The following is a 21051-nucleotide window of genomic DNA, read 5'->3' on the forward strand; positions in this document are numbered from 1 at the left end:
AACTTTCACTAATTAAAGTCTATCTCATCTTATTAGCCTGAATAATTGATTTAATTTGTCTTTTCTCAACTATTGGCAGTGACCTCTACTTAGTTAATGAATTAATTGATTTAACCCCACTGCATCTGAAGGCATCAAAGAGGATTTTGACGTTTCCTCTTTAATCTCACACTCTGTTGAAGTTTTTTTTAAAAAGGGAGTTTGGAGAACTTCAGCGACTGATAGCATCTCCACAAAACTAAAAGTGTTTCCTTTTGGTCTGCTGGTAAATGAAGAGGCAACTTTTAAAATAACATTCAGGTTTCTTTGCTTCCCAAACCCTGGAAAAAATAGGGAAAGAAAACTAGGATGGTTGTATTTTCTCTTACCAATCTCCACCCTCAGCAAGATGAGGCAACACTTTAAAGGTCTTCATGTTTGGGAAGGGAAAAATATGATCCAATAATATAGCCATAATGCATGATTAGAACCAGTATACATCCTTTACAAGGACGCCCGGATGGCTAAATCACCCGCTTATGCTTTATTGACATCGTTTTTCTTAGTAACGGTAAAAGACAGAGGAGCTTCCTCAGCTGGGCAGCAGTTATTAACCAGATGTAATAAGGGAGAGGGCATTTTAACTTGGCATCCTTTAGAGAAGTTTTGCTCAAAGGAGCCTGCTTTAGAAGAGAGACAAATAGCTTGCTGCTTTGCCCTTGGATGAGCTGCTTTTTATAGGATTAAAATGCAGTGAACAAGCAAATCATAGACCGACAGCTCCCTCTACTGGTGAAAGGAATACATTTTTTTTGCCTGCTGTTTATCTCCAGAACTGAGTTTAATTGTATTGTTTTTTTTAAAGAATGTTTGATCAAGTTTGCATTAAATGACAGAAAATGAAAATATTTATGTCTTAACTGCTGTTTGCAGATCATTCTTAGAAATATTGTCATCATTCTTGTGATGTTTCATAGCTTTTGTGTTGTGCTTGCACATATTTTGTAGGGGAAAATGTTTGCTTAATTAAGCAGTTAAGTTTCAAAAGTCATTCTAAACCTTGATTTGTGCTAAGGTTTTACATTTTATGACCTGGAAACTATGATCTTCAGAAGAAAAAAATGTACGAACATCTGAGTGTTTCTGGAGTAACTGTCACCAGTGACATGGATACCAGACTCATAATTTTTTTTAAAGCCTTTTTCAAACTTCTGGAACTGAAATTCCAATGATTAGGAATAATCTGTAAAATTACATGAGAAAATGTTATTGAAATAAGGTAGAAATAAGGTAATAAGGTATAAAATAAGGTATAAAAGCAGTTCTTCTAATTAAACCAAATTTTGTATTGAGTCATATAGCTTTCACACATGCTCATCTTTAAAGGCCAGCCTTTATTGGAAAATATCTAAGTAAGATGCACCATTTCTGTATGATTCATGAATGCTGCACCTTGGAATGGTTTAAGGCAGTGATGCCAGATTCTGAGATGGCAAAGCTACAAACTGTAACTCAGCAGACATCTTTAGCATGTGTCTTCTGGATATCTCATCATTATCATTTTAACAGATTTTCTAAAAACGCAGTTGCAATCTTTATTTTGCATTGTTTTCTTTCTTTAAATACAGACAAAGTATAAAATATCCCATAAAAGCCAAATCAGCGTTTGCTCCAATATAAAAATCATCTTAAACTTTATTCATAAAGCCCTTTTCATATCATTACAACACAAGGTGCTTATCCAGAATAAAAATATATTTCAATGAAAAGACAATTGTAGTGAAACATATGATGATCTAAAGATTTGACATAGAAATATGACTTGATACTGAAGTGAGAAAATAGTTTTTGGGGGAATTGTCAACACCAGCAATGATCCCACTCATGATCACAGATCACCACAGGATCCCCTGATTAAATCAAAAGCCAGGCCCAGGAGAGCACTGTTGTGACCCCATTCACTGAGAAAGCTCAGTCACTGGTGTGGAGGATCCCCTCTGAAGAAAACACTGGAGTTGAAAACAAAATGTAAAAGAATAAAATAGTAAAAGCAAAGCTTAAAAAAAAACAACCTTAAAGCAGCATGGACATGTACAATCACTAAAGGTAAGCATAAGTGGTCTAATGAAAACCATCATTTTCATTCATTCATATCCCAGCCCCTTATGGGCGAAGGCAGGGGGACACCCTGGACAGGTCGCCAGTCTGTCGCGGGTAGAATGTCCACAATCACACATCCATTCACTCTCACATTCACACCTATGGACAATTTAGAGTTGCCAAATTAACCTATGAAGCATGTTTTTGGATGGTGGGAGGAAGCCGGAGATCCCGGAGAGAACCCACGAAACGCACGGAGAACATGCAAAGTCCACACAGAAAGGTCCCCCCTTCTTGCTGTGAGGCAAGAGCGCTAACCACTGCACCACCGTGCAGCCACCATCATTTTGTTAAAGAAAAACATAAAAACAAAGTATGAATACATTCAATAATTTAAATAGAAAATAAATATATTTCTAAAAGCTAGAATAAAAATGAAGGTCTTGAACCTTCTTTTAAAAACCTTGTTTTTAGTTTATAATTACTGTCTTTAAGGATTTTAATGTGATCCAAGTGCTTACTGTGAGCAAAGATTTCTATGATGATGAGACACCATTTTTTTTCTTCTTTCATTTACGTTAATTTGTCCTTGTTTTCATTTTGTTTTCTTAATCAATGTATTTCAGTATTTATGTAATGAGTTTGATATTCATTAATCTTCTATACTTCGTGCTGTGAGGCAAGCACGCTAACCACTGCGCGCCACCGTGCAGCCTGAGTTCGATATATCTGTGTAACATTGTTGTATTGTGTATAATCAATGCTTGAAATATAAATCAAATCAAACCAGTAAATCTAAAACAAGGACAGTCTGTGCAGCCCGGAGGTTCTGTGGCAGGTTGTTTCCACAGGCGAGGACCGCAGTCACTTTTAAAGGGGCCTTACCGTAAGTTTGGGTTCTCACTTCAGGATGAACTAAGAACAGAAGAGATCTGGGTTTGCGAGAGCTCATATGGTGAAAACATATAAAATGGCCACTATAAACTCAAGCATTAATGCATGTACACGTGTTCATTAATGTGTTCAGCCTCAAAGACAGCTTTGTGTTTGTCAAATTAAATTATTGAAGGTTTTTTTTATCTCCATTTTATGTACTGTAACCCCCCATTAAGGTCTCCCTTAAATGAGCCAAAACAGTTTTAACAGCTGCAAAGAACTCCTTTTTTTCTCCAAACGGCTCAATTTACGAAGACTTATGCTGACCTGCTGTCATCTGCCTCACTGATGAGATGTAAGCCTTTTGTTCAGTTCATAAACTGGCCCGGTGAAGATTGCATGATATGCAAAGAGGATATCCAGCTCAATGTGCAAGCTTTTGTAGACGCATGAATGCAGACACATGAATGTCTTTTTGTAAGAGAGCAGCCATAATCACAGGCATCAGTTTATTGGTGCTCAAACAATTATTAAATTATCTTATTTTCTCAGCTGCTTTGTTTTTCCTCTGCAATGTAGAATTTCACATACTGTTGGGTAAAAAAAGCAACAGGTAGGGTGAGCTAAAGCTCTTCCAACTTTGATTCTTAAATGTGGATAACTAGTCATACATGGCAAACGGGAAATCCATCCCTACTTATAACTATTTGTTTTATTTTTATACGTTTTATTTTTTTTTTGCATCAGTCATGAAATTCCTTGTGCTGATAGTCATGCATTTCTCTCTTCCTGCAAGCTAGGCATGCACACATCTTGTGACATGCTGTTGGGATCACATCTGGATATTGCTTTCTTTACAGCACTGCTGTAGAAATGCGCTGTAAAAGTCAAATGATTGTGTAATCGACCTTATTGATAGTTTCCTAGCACAGTATTTGCTACACAAACATCCAGAGGAGCAGCTTTTGGAATAAAAAAATGTAAAATTCTTTTTTTTGTTTTGTTTTTTTACAAAATGAAGTGTGTAAATAGCAGACAAGAGTTTTTTCTTTCTTGTTCAGCCCTTTCACACTGGAATATCTGTGCCAATGTTCAGTCATTAATGCAGAAGCAACAGCGTGTAGGCAGCTTGCTGCTATTGATGAAGCTCCAGGCTAAGCTGCTTTGACATACTTTACATACAGGGACACACAATGTGCAGGGACAGAACACCCGTCAGATAATAGATCATTTAAATACAAAACATATTGTGAAATGTGATCTAAATTACACACTTCTTTCAGTTATAAAAGCTGGAAAATAGATCTGCTGGGGATATAACACTCTGCATTTACAAGCTTTATGTATTGTTCTATTTTTTTTTTTTTTAATTAGTGGAAATAATCAACATTTACTTTGAATGTAAGAAACATTAACAAATCTATAAAACACAATAAACATTTTTCACTTGTATCAAACTGTGTCATCTTATGGAAAAGGTATAGTTCACTGGTACATCCACATGTCAGATTTAAAAATAAATTTCAAAAATTTCAGATGAGAACCAAAACATTAAAAAAACTGTGATCCTATCACACAGTATCACAGAGTCCTTTAAAACTCATTCAGATGCTTTTATCATGTTACAACACTTCATGTTTAAAAAAGAAATACATTCAACTTTTTTAGTTTGACTGTGAAGATTAATAGAGTATAAAAGATTTTTCTAATTTAAATTCTTCGAAACTGTTTTTCAAACTGACATAGTTTCAAAAAAAGCCTTTTTTTAACTTATTACTCATAATACAACTCTTTGTCTTAATATTTTAGTGTAGCTACAAAAATGCTTTTTCCTTTTCTACTTCAACACATCTTTTTCTGTCACTTAATTAAAATGATAATGAAAATGGTATTTGACATTTCATTTTCAAAATGTTCTCTGGTAAATGTGTAGCAAAATTCATTTAGAAATGTCTAATTTGACAATTAAAATGGATTAACAGAAATGCTTTTTAATTTTCAAAATGTAACTGCATCAAATGACTCAAAATTCAAATGAAAAAGCAATATTTCAAAATGCTTTTTCATTTTATACTTAAAACCGCTTATTGTGTGTCATAATTAAAACGAAATTCAAAGAGGCAAAATCTGTAGCAAAATTCATTAACAGTGAGCACTTCCAGAGGGGAGGCGGGGCGATGACGTCACAGCTTTCTCTGTGTGTCCGCCTGCTAAGAGACAGAAGGTGGACATGCTGCTACTTAGTCCTGAGAAGCTGTGTACAATCATCAGAAGTTCACAACCAACTCAAATCCGTTTTCTCTGCCGCTAACAGAAAACGGATTTGAGTTGGTTGTGAACTTCTGATGATTGTACACAGCTTCTCAGGACTAAGTAGCAGCATGTCCACCTTCTGCAGTCCTCCTCCGGACGCACCGCGGACAAGCTTTTGTTCTTCGGACCGCCAGCTGCCTTCGCATAGCGGAGCGCGGAGCTCCCGATCATGATCGCTGAAAGCGAGAAATGCTGCTACGATCTGAGAAACCATCATATGAATTTGTGTTTCCAGTGGTGTCCAGAACAAAAATAAAGACTGATGTAATTCCCACATATTTACAAATTTATTTGCAGCTTCGCTTGATTTGCTGTTTCATTTGATGACAGCTGGAGCCCCATCAACAGATAGCAGATCTCACCGTGGTAAATGTTTGCTGGGTGGAGCAAAAACACTCACTCAGTGCGAAGCTGCAGGACACTATCTTCATAATGTGCTTTTATTACAGTTATGATTATATTTAAGGGCCTGCTCGATCATATGTTTTTAAATCCCTGCGGTCAGACGACGCTGAAGTTGGCTTGCGATTCACAGCTTCTGATTCGCGAGGGCACTAAAGAAACATTCCGCTACATTTCTCGCCTTAAGATCGCCTAAAACCGGGTCCTGTTCACAAACCGCTGGAACTGGAATGCTCAAACCTGGATCTTAATGCGAAAAATGCAGTGGAATGTTCCTTTAGTGCCCTCGCGAATCAGAAGCTGTGAATCGCAAGCCAACTTCAGCGGCCGGACACACGGAGATAGCAGTGATGTCATCGCCCCGCCTCCTCGCTGGATTGCTTTTTCTAAATGAATATTGAGACAATGTTCGCAGGGTGGATGTGAAAATGCAAATGCAATCCCGTCTTTGCATTTTCGTTTTAATTATAACACACAATAAGCGGTTTTAAGTCTAAAATGAAAAAGCATTTTGAAATATTGCTTTTTCATTTTGAGTCATTTGATGCAGTTTCATTTTGAAAATGAATAAGCATTTCTGTTAATCAATTTTAATTGTCAAATTAGACATTTCTAAATGAATTATGCTACACATTTACCAGAGAACTTTTTGAAAATGAAATGTCAAATACCATTTTCATTATCATTTAAATTAAGTGACAGAATAAGCAGTGTTGAGGAAGGAAATGAAAAAGCATTTTGGTGGATTGCTTTTTCATTTTAACTTTGAGTCAAAAAATGCAGCTTCATTTTGAAAATGAAAAAACATTTCTGGTTTTGACTTTTCTTTTTATTTATGCTACACAATCGCTTCCATATTCTGTTGCAACTGGGTGATTTAATTCCAATTTTGAAACAAAATGCACAATTTCTTTCCTGATGTTTTTATTATCATTTTTTTGTCATGAAAGTTGTGTTATTTCTTTGTTTTTGTTACAAGGCATTTACATTCTTCACTTAGTTGGTTACTTTGTGAACAAAATAAAATGAAGAAAGATACAAAATAATTGTTGAGACATAAAACGAAAGCACAAAGAGGTAGTCTTTTGTTTGTTGGATTGTTTTAGCTCGTGTTTTTTTTATTTCCTTTTCTGTTTCGGAATGAAAGAAAAAAAACATCAAACCCAATTAGCAACGCTTCCCCTTTAATTCCAGTCCCAGTGACGTCACTGCATTTGACCGGTTTGTTTTGCGACAACACGTTCAGCGGTTTACGGCATATCAATCCAGGCTAACAGCATCGTTTTACAACATATATTTAACGTTTTTTGTGAATACTTCATTCTATTGTTGGTGCAGCATTCAAGTCCCGCATGTGTGTTAAAGTTTAACAGCCCAATTCGTGAAAGACGTCGTGTTGTTACATGTAAGAGCTTCTGTCGTTTAACTAAATACGTGTTGCTCTTTATACCAATAGTACGTGTCCGTTTTTATTACTCTAAGACTAATATGCATTTTTCCTGGGCCTGCATCCGTCAAAACAGCTGATTGCGCTTTTATTCGTGTCTTTGAACAGAAGCTGGAGTTCATGTTCGGATCATGATCGTTAACCCAGAAAACTAGATGAAGCTGAACGCGTCCCCAGGAGGAGCCTCCTTTCCAGCGGACCCCAGCACCCGCGCGCCGTGCAGGGCTTCAGTGGCCCCTCCATGCCTGTGATCCCCATCCCACGACGTGTGCGCAGCTTCCATGGGCCCCACACCACCTGCATGCACTCTGCTTGCGGGTCGACGCACACGTCCAAGCTAGTGCGAACCAAGTACAACAACTTTGACCTGTACCTGCGCTCGCGCTGCATGTACAGCTTCCTGCGCTTCCTCCTGTACTTCGGCTGCAGCCTGCTGACCTCTCTGCTCTGGGTGTCGCTCTCCGCCCTCTTCTTCGTGCAATACGTCAGCGTCCGCGTCTTCCTGCGCCTGCAGTACAAACTGTCGGTCATTCTGCTGCTGCTGGGACACCAACGCCTGGACTTTGGGGTTTTTAACGACCTCATCATCTACAGCATGCAGATCACCATGTTTCTGGTGGGGGGGCTCGGCTGGTGCTTCATGGTGTTTGTGGACATGTAGCTGAGTAAAACAATGCACACCTGTAGCATAGCACGTGGGACTATTTTTCCTATCCAAAAAAGTAGTTTTATATAAAATCTTTTATTTTGAAGGGACATAAACACCCTTCTGTTTCATTTTATGATTTGCTGAGTAAAATACTGTTTTAGAAATATCAAAGGAATCAATCAGAACGTGGCAAGTCTTAAATAAAGAAAGGACCTACAGCTATATATATATATTATTTTATTTTTTTGTTCTGCACCCTTGGTTTCCACACATTTTAGGTGTAGTCTGGTTTACAGTCAGCCGAACTGTCATTGTTGTGGAAATGTGACCGATGTTCATCATGACAGATGTGATGTTAGTTTTTGTGCCAACAACTACTTAATTTGCACTCAAAGCAGAGAAAACTGTCAAGTTGGGGGTGTCGGTACAATGTTATACAAGTATGCATTCATGTCACACATGAAAATGAATTATGAGGTGATGTTTAGATGTTCTTTAGTGGGAGGAGCATGGCGAAAGGTGGAGTCTGTGGAGCCCCGAGTGTCACACTGACATTTTTTGTAATGCTGTTTGATACATTTTCGACCCATAAACAGTTTAAAACGCATAACTGGGTGTTTTACTGTGTGATCCAACAGCCGTGATGGCATGCCTCGAGCAGTGTCATAAGAGTGTGTAATAGTTCATCTGCAGCAGCTTTGGGTCAAGTGTTTCGTCAGTCGCTCTTCACATGGTTCCAGAGATGTTGCTCTGACAGACTTCTCTGTTTAGCTTCCTCCAGCACGCAAACGTGGGTCATAACAAGACCCCGCTCTTTGTGCCAAGCATAACAATGGATGTGGCTGTGTCCCAATCACCTTATATAGTCGCATTTTCACTTGGCATGATTGGAGCTTCAAGGAACTTCACCGAGCTACAGGATGAGGATCTGAAATGTGGATCTTAACACGGATCTGCTCCTGCATGCAAGACATTTTCATGTTTATCGTCCAAAGAACAATAAGCAAATGAGGTTGCAAACAAAAGTGCCAGGTTTAGACATGAACTTTTGACACTGTAGCTGGTGGGCTGCTTGAGACATGCTTGTGGCCTGTATATGGCCTCAGACTGGAAATGGATAATCGCGGCAACAATACACTTTTGTTCTGAGGATAAACAGACCATATGCCTGATATTTCTGAGCCAGGGCTGATCTGACTGCCCACTGGGGCCAAAAAGAGAACTGAAGATTGTTTTTATGATGCCAAAGTAGCCCCGAAAGTACAGTGGACGAGTGAGTGACTGTCCATTTTCATTTCTCCTTTTTTGTTTCCAGAGCTGAAGCAAAGTGCCTTGTGTGAATGACTTAGCTGTTTTATTAACCAGCAGTCGCTTCTCAGTTCTTGAACTATTAACCTTGCTATTATCGTAAATCATAATACCTCAAATTTGCACTCGTGCACTCTTAAACAGAGAAATGCAGCAGTTTAAAAGCATAATATTGACTTTCAGTTTATTATTTTTCTTCGTTTAAACTATATGTTGGCAACATTTCTGCTGTTTGTGTGATCACAACTAACGAATGTGTCAAAAAGAGAGATCCCTTCGTTTTACCCCATCAAATAAAGATATTTCAGGTAAAAACAAATGAAATAAGAACAATACATGGAATTCACTTTGTCAATAAAAAATACTTTTTTTTAAATTTTTTAAATATTTCAAACCTGCTAATAAAAAAAAAAAAACAAGGTTAAGCTTGCAAACCCGCTCTTGGAAGCCAACTACTTCCATTTACCCTAACAAGTTCCTATCTCCATTGTACAGCTGCCTCATGTCTCCTCGTGACTCTACTGTTGTTGACTCATGTTGGTTCCATGTAAATGAGTTGATTATATGTTAACTGCGTGGTTGCTGCCCCTCGATCCTGTAAACACCATTACTATGACAGATTTAAATAAAAATAAGAACAGGTTTACCAGATAGCTCTTGGGCCTTAGCCTCCTTAGGAACCTACAGCTTGATCTATAACAGGTCTCAAGGAATTTACAAAAATGACCCAAACCTAAGTAGCCCCTAAATGAATGTTACCTGGAGTTGAAGCGGTTATTTCAAAACTCTTTTACCCCTTCATGGGGTATCTCCACAATGTTTGGGAAACTAATGTATTTTTTGTATTTTTTTTTTTTTAAATGTAAATTAGCCAAAAATGTATTCAAGTTATAAAGTTTTTTTTTTTTTAAAAACCAATGTCCATCTTGCTGGATGTGATGTAGTCACCTAAACTGCATTTTATTCTAATGTCCCATACAATCATTAAATATCTACTTTAATCATCTTTTGAGCTATTATAAAAGCGTCTCCAGTGGTCTTTTAAATATGATTATGCCGTTTTTAGGCAAAATAAAGAAACCTGTGTCGGGTTTTTTTTGGACATAGTTTCTGGAGAGCGGCAGGAGTTCCTTAGAAACTTATCTCTAAGTTGTGGGCGAGACCGTGAGTTTGAGAGTAAGCTAATTTCCCATCATTCTTTTGTTTACACTCTCTCCCACTAGCTTACAACCCATCCCAAACATTAACGATGCAACAAAATGGCAAGGAACATTGGAGCTATCCAGTGATACAGTTTGAGCCAGATGCCCATGACTAATTATCCTATGTTTAATATAGCCTTGCATTGATATAACATTTCTGTTGTTTGTGTTGTTTTTTGTATTATTTCTGCTTTGATTGCTTAAAATAAACAATTTCTAAATCTAAATGCCAGAAGACATTCATGGAACTATTTGTTTACAAGTGAATCCATCAGAATGGAGTGGATCGGGAAGCTTGTAGTGGCCAATTATAGTTTGTACACAACAACTACAAGCTTTTTTCCAATGACATTTTTTCATTTGTCCCTGATTCACAACGATTTTAATAAAGAAATAGTCACAAAATACAATTTTAATCTTAATTGTATTTGTAAATGTCATGTTAAAACACCAAAAATACCATTTTCATTGGAGTGGATCTTTAAAATGACTGGTATGCTTTCACTATCACTATAGGGACTGTTATCTTGCGATATTGTGCCCACAAACCTCATTGACCCACAATGTAAACCCAACACCCAAACACCAAAAAAACTCATTTGATAGACAGACAGACAGACAGGTAGGCAGGCAGACAGATAGATATTTTACTTTTCTTTGAGTCATTTTGAGTGACCTACTTTTTGAGTTTTACTTTACATTGATTTACATTCAACCTAAAGTAATTCACTAACCAACACTAATCAAATAAAAAAGGGACTACTTTGTTACAAAGAACAAATATAAAATAAGTTTTAGTCAGAGCACCAGTAGTTGGCGCTTGTAACACACATGCGCTGAGCTGTCATCACAAGAGGACATGTGAGACACCCTCACATGTAAAATGTTCGGGATCTCAAGTACTCCCACCCCTCCTCCCCCCTAGTCGTCCTACTTATACAGTAGTTCTAAATAAAGGTCATTATGTCTGACTAGGTCCGAACAATAAGGCGTCCGGCAGAGTCGCACCCACGCAGAGCAGGATTTTTTTAATTTTTTTATTGAGGAGCATGTACACCTTTAAGCTGGGCGCAGAGTGCAGCGAGTTCATGTGTCCGTGAGGCGCACGCTACGATTACAGTCCACTCTTGGTGCTTCGTTGGTGCGTAAAAAGCGGTGCTGCAGCGGCGGCAGCAGCCTGACAGCTCCCGGCCCGTCTGCGTCTTTAAAGGCGAACCCGCCGCGGAATGGTGCATGATGTCAGAAAGCTCGCAATCCGTGTGCTGTTCGCGTGAGCCGCGTTTTACTTCCTGCACAGGGACAGGAGCGAGCACAGAAACAAGAGAGAGTGGGATAGCGAGATGGGGGGACGAGCGGCCAAGACAGGACTGAAGTGATAGAGCGAGCCAGCGGACCAGGAAGGTGGGGAGGGGGGAGAACCGTGGCCTGCTTTCAAAAGAAACAAAAAAAGAGAGCGAAAGACAGCCCAGAAAGTTTATAGATCATCCGAAACGTCCGCCTGCCTCTTCTTCGCCAGCTGATCGCCGCATTCTATGGAACAGCGACATAGCGGGTAAGTATCTCCTCCTCCTCTGGCTTCATATTTACTGCGCCTGGTTTGTATGACGCATAGGTATTGCCATGCATTACTCCATCGCCCCTCTATTTATGGGCCACATTCACCGTTTCCCATCAGATTTCTTACAATATTCCCAACTTCGTTTTTGAGTCTTAAACTTTAAGGTAAGAATAGAGGATGTGAGGAGGCGATGTTATTCCTGTCACTTGGAGAATCTAATCAAACTTGCTAGAATCGTCCATAGGATGATGTTGGCCCGCCCTTAGACTACAGGAAACAACGTTGTCATTAGTTTCAACTGTATGAAGGGTAGAGGAGCTTTACTGTCCCTGTGACATGAGGGAGAAGCAAACAAACTCCACCGATTCTGGATCCACTGTTACTGCAGGGCTCCAAAAACCAAAAATAGTTTTACTAATTTATTTGGGAGCCAGTTTAGCTCGTGCTGGTTTGCGGCGCCTTCCATCCGTGAAACCCGGGTTCGACTCCAGGCTGCTCCCTGTTCCCTTCTCTACCTCTGCCGGTTCCAAGCCCGGTTAGAGAAGGTTGCGTCAGGAAGGGCATCCGGCGTAAAACATTGCCAAATTTACCATGCGACTTGTTCGCTGTGGCGACCCCTGATGGGAGAAGCCGAAAGTGGAAGAAGAAGTTTTACTAATTTATTTGTATCAGTTTATAGTTTGCTTCACTTTAGTCTAATCACAAAACTGTGAAAAAAAGGTACTTATCAAGGGAATCACATTGGATAATATTTGGACTGAATGCCAAAGGAAATTTTAAAGGAATCTCAGATTCTATGCACTTTTCTGTCAGTTGTGGCTCACCTAAAGCTTGCTAAAAGACTTTAACCCTAAATGCAGTGCCCACCTCTTTCTCCTGTGTGTACATGATTGCAATGTGTGGCTAACCAGCAAGCAGTTTGTGGCAGTTTCCTTCATTTCCTGTCACTGTTCTTCCCCCAACACACATTTTTTTTTGTCTGTCTCTGTTTCAGTATCGTCATTTTTGGCACTGTGTGTTACTGTAGGTCAGTCAGGACTACTTCTACTTGTTTTTTTATGGTTTCTGTCTTATCTTTGTCATGTGATGAAATGCTGATGTTAAGCATCTCAGCCCCCAGCAGGTTTGTTACAGGTGTAAAATTGAAAGTCAGCCCGCTCTGGTTCGTTAGGATTCTGTTTACTCATTTGCACTTCAGGTTCCAGGTATGTTTTACTAGGCATACAAGCTATATGCGTGCCTGTTTGCCCTAAAGCAAGACTGTCTGTTGTTGATGTGTTTTATAACACTTACAAAGAAAATCGGTTCATGGTAATCTGGGTGTGTGGCTTTTTGTGTCCTATAAGGAAGTTTAACATGAAACACAGGCTTTTTAACACCACTTGTTCTTGGATGTCTACTAAAAGGTTTTGATGGCTTTCAGCAGCTGTATTTGTCTGGGTGAGCGTGTGTTTGTCTGTGTGTTTGCTGGGGTGCAGTTGAGTGTGTCGGAGAGTGTGTTAGAGTGTGTCCTGGGATGCCCTTCCTCCATAGGCCCCCTCAACTGTACCACATTCCACGAGGGGGCCCAGGGCTGTGTGCAAGGGTGGGAGTGTCAAGGAGAGAGCACCATAACACAGACGGTAATTGATGTGGACAGTGACCCCAAAAAATAGCTGAATAAAGGCCCGTACACACCGGGACGAATATTCGCCAGGCGTTATTCGCCAGCGTTTTTCGCCACGTCTTTTGTGTTCACACCCAGGCGATTTTCGCTGACGGTGAGCCGAGCGAACATGCAATTTCATTCCCTGACATTAGATGGCGCTTTACGCTTCTTAAAGTCGCTTTTCGCTCAGAAGAAGAGAGCAAGTATTTACGCGCTTGTCAGAATCATACAAAGAAAACATGAATATTTCAAGCATCAGTAGCTCCAACTGGTGCTTGGTAAGGGGATATTTAAGAATGTCCGTCATTATTTCTTCGCGGCAGTGTCGACGCTACTTGGCGTCTAACTTCTTCTCTGGTATGTGTGCTCAGAAAGGCAGTTTTGTGTTTGAGCGCCCCCAAGTTGTGTTTTACTGTAACTTCAGAAGCTCCAGGCACGTGTGCAAAAGCGCCATTCTCATTGGTCGAATAGATTTCGACGCGACGCGTCGAAAAAAAAAAACGAACCCGAGGCGTTTTTTTTTTTTCGACGCTTTGGCGCGTGGCGTTTTTTCGCCTCGGTGTGCACACTCTCATTGGTGCCCTTTGTTTAGTCACGAGGCGTTAAACGTCGGCGAAAATCGCCGGCGAAATTCGTCCCGGTGTGAACAGGCCTTAAGGGTAAAAACACCTGAAAAAAAATCTAGAGACTCATTTATTTTGGGACATGAAACGATTTATGAAGTACCTTAGGTTACAAAAAATGCTGTGTGAAGAAAGTTATGTTGAGATAATCTTACATATCACTTTAATGTCCATGTAAGTAGTGTGGTAGAACTACCTAAAATGAATTTCCATAAAAAGTTGCACATGTTTATGATTTATGAAGTACCTTAGGTTACAAAAAATGCTGTGTGAATAAAGTTATGTTGAGATAATCTTACATATCACTTTAATGTCCATGGAAGTAGTGTGGTAGAACTACCTAAAATGAATTTCCATAAAAAGTTGCACATGTTTTCATTGAAAAAAAACATCTCTGGCATTTGAAAAATCTAAACCAGTTTTTGGAAGTTCTTAGAAAGGAGTGATGCGTATCTACAAGTATGTAGCGAAACACTTCAATAAAGAAGATTTATCACACAAACAACCTTTTAATTAGTATTTTACCCATTTTGTTTGAATGATGCCTTGCAGTGCGAGCAATCATGTCACGTGTCCCAAAAAACCCAGAGTGAAATGAAAGAAAACCAATTGTTTTATATGCTTTATCCATGTTATGGTCACATTTTGGTGAGTCGTAACCCAAATAAAATACTTTTTGACACCAGGCAACACCCCCTCCTCTATATTATCTTGCCCACTCTCCACTTCAGCACATTTATCAACGCCAACGTGCAGTATGTAGTGTCATAATAGAGAAGTTACTGAGCTGCAATCCACCACATTTGTTTGCACTAAACTTATCACGCATCTCCCACTTGATCACACACAGAAAAAATTACAAATGACTTGGATTACCATAGAAACATTCAACAATAAATTATATTTTTCTTATAAACAAGGATATGCTGGAAGTTTTGTCAGTTGAGTAAGAATACATGTACTTATGTAAAATATAGCAACCATTTTTAACCATACTGCTCTGTACTGTGCACTATGTGTGCACATTCGGCATTTACAATAAAATACAGCTCCTTTTTCTCCTAATACACATGTATATTTGGGCCGGGCGTGTATTTATGCATGGACTATTATGAGTCATGCCTCAGGGCATGCGATACAGGGCACCAGTCATACATCCCATTCTCAAACAATAGCTACTCTTTCTAGGTATTGCAGAGCCAGTTCAAGGTAAACCTTGGAGGGATAAAAACCTGCTCAGACTGGTGTGTCCAGGCATGTTCGTTGCTTTTCGTGGAACAGTCAAACAGTTCAGGATAATTGTAAAGAAAAATCCTCCTTTTCAATGTTGGGTAAGAGAATTCCTGAAATGATATCTATCAGGTAAGTCGGCAGTCTCACTGCTTTTCATAGAAACTTTTTTTTACATGGAAAGTACTACTGGATAAACAGGTACTACAAAGTGGAACATTTTAAACACTAAAAAAAAAGTTTAAAATAACTTTTAGCCTTGCCAGCCTGTGTCGTTGAACCAAACGCAGAAATGTAAATGTATTAAACCACCAAAACAATGAAATATTTATCTAATACTAATAAACGATCGTTAGAAAATCTTAGCACTGCTAAAATGTGAATATTACCAACCAATGTGAAGTTTGCCACTTAACACTGTCAACTATTATTAATGATTTAAAGCATTCAAGGTTGTTACTGGTCTTCTTTTGAGTGGGCGTCGCAGTAATTCAACACCAAGGTCACAACTTTCAGAACTGATAGAAGCTGACGAAAGCCGAAAAGCTTTCGTCAGAAAAACACGGTGGATCCGGGGTGACACATATGTGTCTGATTTTAAGTCATACATTTTTGGTCATTTCCTGTCATTGAGTTTTTCTTTCTGACAAAGACCCACAAAACAAATCAACGAAAAGCCACTAAAAAAGCAAAGAAATTAAAGTATCAAAATGGCCTAGTTTCAGTCTAGACTTCAACCAGACTCAAATTCTCCAGTACTTTTTATTGTGCACAAACAAATAGGCCCAAAGTCGATACACTTCTTCTTCCTCTTTCGGCTTATCCCATCAGGGGTCGCCACAGCGAACAAGTTGCATGGTAAACTTGGCAATGTTTTACGCCGGATGCCCTTCCTGACGCAACCTTCTCAAACCGGGCTTGGAACCAGCACAGAGGTGGAGAAGGGAACAGGGAGCGGCCTGGAGTTGAACCCTGGTTTCACGGACGGAAGGTGCCGCAAACCAGCACGAGCTAAACTGGCTCCCCCCCAAAGTTGATACACTAAATCAACAAAATAAAGATCAGCAATTCACAAATCCTCTACAATAATACAATAATATGCTTTTATGGGTCAATGTACATGCTATAGAATCATAAAGGATATCAGCTTTACCTTCTTTTGGGAGCAGAATCTGGTATCAAATCTTAGAATTAGTGTATGATACTTTCTTTTCCACAAGGCTGCAAAGCTGTAATGGAGGGCTAAGTTTGTAAACTCTACCTTAGAGGTGAGACATTACTTTTTTTAAACAAAATAAATAATTTCTTAGCCTTTGGGCAAGTGTCTGATGAACTGCTTCTGGTAAATATGCTAGAAACATAGAAGATATGAGGAAGATTGGGAGAATAGTGATAACCAGCTCCCTAAAATAACATATTTATCTGTTTCCATATACCCATACTGGATTGGGTATAGTTTTCTTGGCTTGCACATAGTGGTCAAGAGTTTTTTACATTGCAGCTTTGACTTATTTTTCCAGAGGTACAGCTTTACTTACTCTGTAGGATGCTTCAAAAGTCTGTGAGTTTCTTTATCGTTTTAGTCATCTTCAGCACTCCCCATTGAAAAAACAAGCAACATTTGTAGCACTATCTGTGCCAAAGGTTCTACAAAGTACAAAAAAGTAACTGTAAGAAGAGCTGTGTGTCAGCATTTCTAAAAATCTCCCTTTTTGGTCGGTAACAAAACAAAAAAGCACTGTTTTGCTGCCAAAATAGGATTCGCAGGTTTTTAATTTGAACCCTTTTTCAGCGAAGTCAATTTTTTCCAAGTGTGGATAGCAAGTTATAACCATTAAATGTAGTTTATGCCACTTTCCAGCCTATTTCCTCTGAGTGTGAAAGAGGAACACGTGTTTCCAATTTGCACATTTCAAATGTCAAATTGCATTAGTGTGACTTAACATTTGTGACTTGGACATAAAATCACATGTGTGCGACTGTTAAACTTCACATGTGACTTTGCAATTGTGACTTTGAAATAAAGTCACATGTATGACTTCTGCATTATGTGTGTGAGACACAGCACACATCATACTGGTAGTCTTTCTCCATCTTTCTCACAGTTAAATTACCATGAGTTGGAAAAAACTTCCTAATCGGAGATAACTGATGGCTCTTCTTCTTTTCGGAGAAACTGAAACTTTATCGAAACCTTTCAAAATAACTTCCAAAAACATTTCTTGTTTTCCATTTAAGTCACATTTCAATACTATTAGTTATGGTGACACAAACAAATACAAACATACTTTCTGATTTTCCCTACACTCAATGCTTTAGCATTTTAATGATTTGCTGTGTTTGTATCAGTGCTGCATGTCTAAACACCTCAAAAATTCAGCCTGCACACATTCTCAGTAAAGACCTCAGGGTCATTAGGTGATTCTGCTCTTTGATCTTCATACACTCCATTTAACCGAGGTTGATCAGGCCCCAGTTTGTGTGTGCTAGTTCATGACTCTCTCCTCTTGATGCAGAAACATGCAGAGGCTTTTCTTACTGATGTTTCTGGTGACTCTCCTTTCTAAACTGCTCTCCGTTTTCAAGGTGCCTGAATGCATGGCACTCAACAGGCCCTCCAGTCTTTCTCTCTGAATGGCTCAAGCAGATCATGGTATTTGGCTTCCTTCCACATGTGGGCCTCCTCCATCCAAACCAACCAGGAGACTGGAAGTTCCGGCATCACTGCTTGCTTTGTTGAGGCCAATGTTTAGACCAAATGCGGTTTCGGTGACATCAGTGTTCTGAAAACTGAAGGCCACCTCCTTCGCCAGTTCCAGGCTGTGAGTAGCAGACCTGCAAGGAGCCTTATGCTCTAGTTGTGGTTTTACTCTTTTAAAAAAATGCGGGCCAAACTCAGAGTTCATGTTTACTCTGCTGGATTCTAGTGGAGATGATATCTATTAATTTCAGCAAATGGGTACTGTACCATTTGTACTTCATGTCTCCCAGGAGTTTAGGGCAGTAGCTCATGATGGACTCCAGGGAATCCTACATGCTGATGTTTCTGCTTGTCTTAACAGTATGTGTTGGATGGACTTAGGAGAACGCTGACTGAGTTTGAAACTTGATTCTCGCTAGTTCTGACTTGCAGGGGTTTGTCCTGGTGATCGTCCAATAACATGCATAGTCTCAATTGAGTCATGCTCCTTGTTCATTGCACTTGTCCTACAGCTTTCCCTTTGTGTAGATGTCTCTTTGCGCCTCCTATGTGTAATCATATGGCTGAAAACAAAGTTCCTACTCAGCTTTTCTTCAACCTGATCCAAGTTTCTTGAGACAGCCGCGTCTTTTTCTGTTCTCATCGTGACAGTTGGAAGAGATCCCTATGGGGTAAGATACCTGTCAATAAGAAACATACAAAGTTGTGCACAAGTTAATGCTTTGTGCACAACCTAAAATAAAAAATATCAACACAACATTTAGTTTTGTGTTTGACGTGTCTGTTTTGAATACAATTTTTTTTTTTTTCAAGACAACCAAGAGTTGTCTTGAAAACAAAATTTCCCAACCAGATTATAACAGCGATGTCCTGCCGTGTTTTTGCTGCCAGGGGAGAACAGCTGATCGAATAAAAAAATGCCCCAGACCCGAAAGTGGTGGGGAAAAAATAGCAGCAGCATCCCTCTTAATTTGTGTAAAAAAGTCTGTTTGTCAAAAAAAGGAGATACTGATAATAAGAGAATTCTAAAACAAAATAAGAAAAACCAGAGGAATCCCCGCTTTCCTGCTGCCATTGCTCTCCTGTCTGCCCGCCAGCCAATGGCGGCAATCGGTGGGCAGCATTAGGAAAGCGGGGCAGCAGGAGAGTGCTCCGCCAGCCAGTTTATACAGGCGGGGTGGGCGTGCTTACTCCAGCCCCTGGACCTGTCCGGTGTGGGTACCGGATGTTCTCGGGTTGCCGGATGTTCTCGGGGTCCTTCGGGGTCCTTCCAATGAGTTATATCACTAGAGGAGACATCACGTGGTTCCTCATTGGAGGAGAGCACCGCCATCTTGGTGAGGTCAAGTTTTGAAGACCAAACCACTTTTATAACATTTAATAAAGAGCTCTGTTTTTGCTTTCAATCACTTCATTATATGAAAAAGAAGAATGGCTTGAAATTGCTTAGTTTTGTTCAGAAATACAAACTTCACGAGTACCCCTAACTTAACTAGTATTAGACTATTTAGATTTTTTCTATGTTCCTTTATTTTATTTTACTTATGTTTTTATTTATTTGTGTGTTATGTTCATTGTTTCTTTTTTCCCCCTCTATTCTTTATTTTCTATGTTAATTTGTTATTTTTGGCAATGGTGACTGATCTTCGAAGCAATATTCATTACATTGTTATTGTTTGTTGTTAACGTTAATGTCATTGTTAATGTATGATACCGCAATTGTCAATAAAGTTTTAAAAAAAAACTTTATTGACAACTTACAGCCAATCAAATAGTGTGACGTCATCATTGGTCGAAGGACCCCGAAGGACCCCGAGAACATCCGGCAACCCGAGAACATCCGGTACCCACACCGGGTGTACCATACCTTTGCCCAAAAGTAGTGGGGACAGGCTTTAGCAGCACCCTGAACCCGAAAGGGATAATAGTGGGTTAAAAAAAAATGGATGGAAAATAACAAAATTAAAAAAGCTAACTCTGAGCTAAAGTAGGCTAAGTGGTGGCCGACTGTAGTAATAGTTAAAAAGAAAAAAAGACAAGAAAATTCAAAAAAAAAAAAAAAGAAAGTTGGTTTTTCTGATCCCACTGACGTTTATTTATTTAATTTGATTTTTTTTTTACTGCAGCATTGGTTGGCTGCCAGTTAGCCTTCTTCAGCTCCGAGTAAGCTTAGCTGTTTTTGTTTCAATATCCTCTTAAAATCAACCAATTTTTAATGGCATGCACCTTTTTTTGTACACCTAATGAGTATAGTGGCATGTCTGCTACCGCTTCCTGGGCTGTCTTCCCTACTTATTGCTCTGAAACGATCCGCTGGTGCATTGTTTGCACAATCAACTGTTGTCACTCAGCACCAACAAAATGCATCTGGAGATCGCGTTATTATTATGGGTTTTATTCAATTTTCAATAGAGCTATAATAACAAAATAATTTACCCATTATGGGATCAAGAACATTCTAAAAAGTTCTGTTTAATTTTAGTTTAATAATTGAACTTTAAGACGCATCCGCAAATTTGAGTAATCTATGTTTCGGGACTGTATTCCTGTATAAAAGGCAATTACGGTACACCTACTAGTTAGCCAGACAGGTTGCTGGCTAAAATAGTCTTACCGTTTCATTACCCAAAGTTGGTACAGTATTTTTTTTATATCTATTAAACCGTTATTTTTTTCATTACCTTTTTTTGCAAACTGTTATTTTAAGTGGCCCAGGTTTTTGTTTTTTCAACTCGTCACCCACATTTGTTTTTTGCTAAACAACTCTTTAAAAGCTACATCAAAAAATATAATTTTCTTGTGCTCAGATTTGCATGTTTCCCTTTCTTTGGACACCATGCAAATGTTTTGACATGCCCCTCTGGTGGTATTTTTCACAGAACACTTGTAACAAATCACTTAATGTATCAAACGAAAGTGAGAATTTTTTTCCTGTCCTCTGTGCTGGAACACTGTGTGCGCATATTTGTCTTTTATTCATTTATGTTTTGATTGGTTTAATTTTTGAACTCTTGC

At 39.1% G+C, this 21051-nt stretch overlaps 2 protein-coding genes across 3 annotated transcripts in view; both read left to right on the plus strand.

Moving 5' to 3' along the window:
- The first annotated feature begins 6878 nt into the window (after nucleotides 1-6878).
- tmem250 (transmembrane protein 250) lies at nucleotides 6879-8376 on the plus strand. Of its 2 annotated transcripts, none has more exons than XM_004074741.5 (2): nucleotides 6879-7075; nucleotides 7226-8376. In XM_004074741.5, exon 2 carries the CDS (start codon nucleotides 7359-7361, stop codon nucleotides 7776-7778), a length of 420 nt encoding a protein of 139 aa, XP_004074789.1. In that variant the 5' UTR covers nucleotides 6879-7075; nucleotides 7226-7358; the 3' UTR covers nucleotides 7779-8376. The 2 variants fall into 2 exon arrangements, with proteins under 2 accessions (XP_004074789.1, XP_011480030.1); XM_011481728.4 differs by having other exon boundaries at nucleotides 6895-7125.
- Nucleotides 8377-11150: 2774 nt separating this feature from the next.
- The window catches only part of nacc2 (NACC family member 2), a 34867-nt gene continuing 24966 nt past the window's right edge, over nucleotides 11151-21051 (plus strand). Inside the window, exon 1 of the mRNA XM_011481726.4 lies at nucleotides 11151-11828. The gene's annotated coding sequence lies outside the window, so the exon portion shown is untranslated. The remainder of the gene's footprint in view (nucleotides 11829-21051) is intronic.

The sequence above is a fragment of the Oryzias latipes genome, chromosome 12 (assembly GCF_053564925.1).
Source record: "Oryzias latipes strain Hd-rR chromosome 12, Olatipes_Hd-rR_3.1".
In the NCBI taxonomy this organism is placed as follows: domain Eukaryota; kingdom Metazoa; phylum Chordata; class Actinopteri; order Beloniformes; family Adrianichthyidae; genus Oryzias; species Oryzias latipes.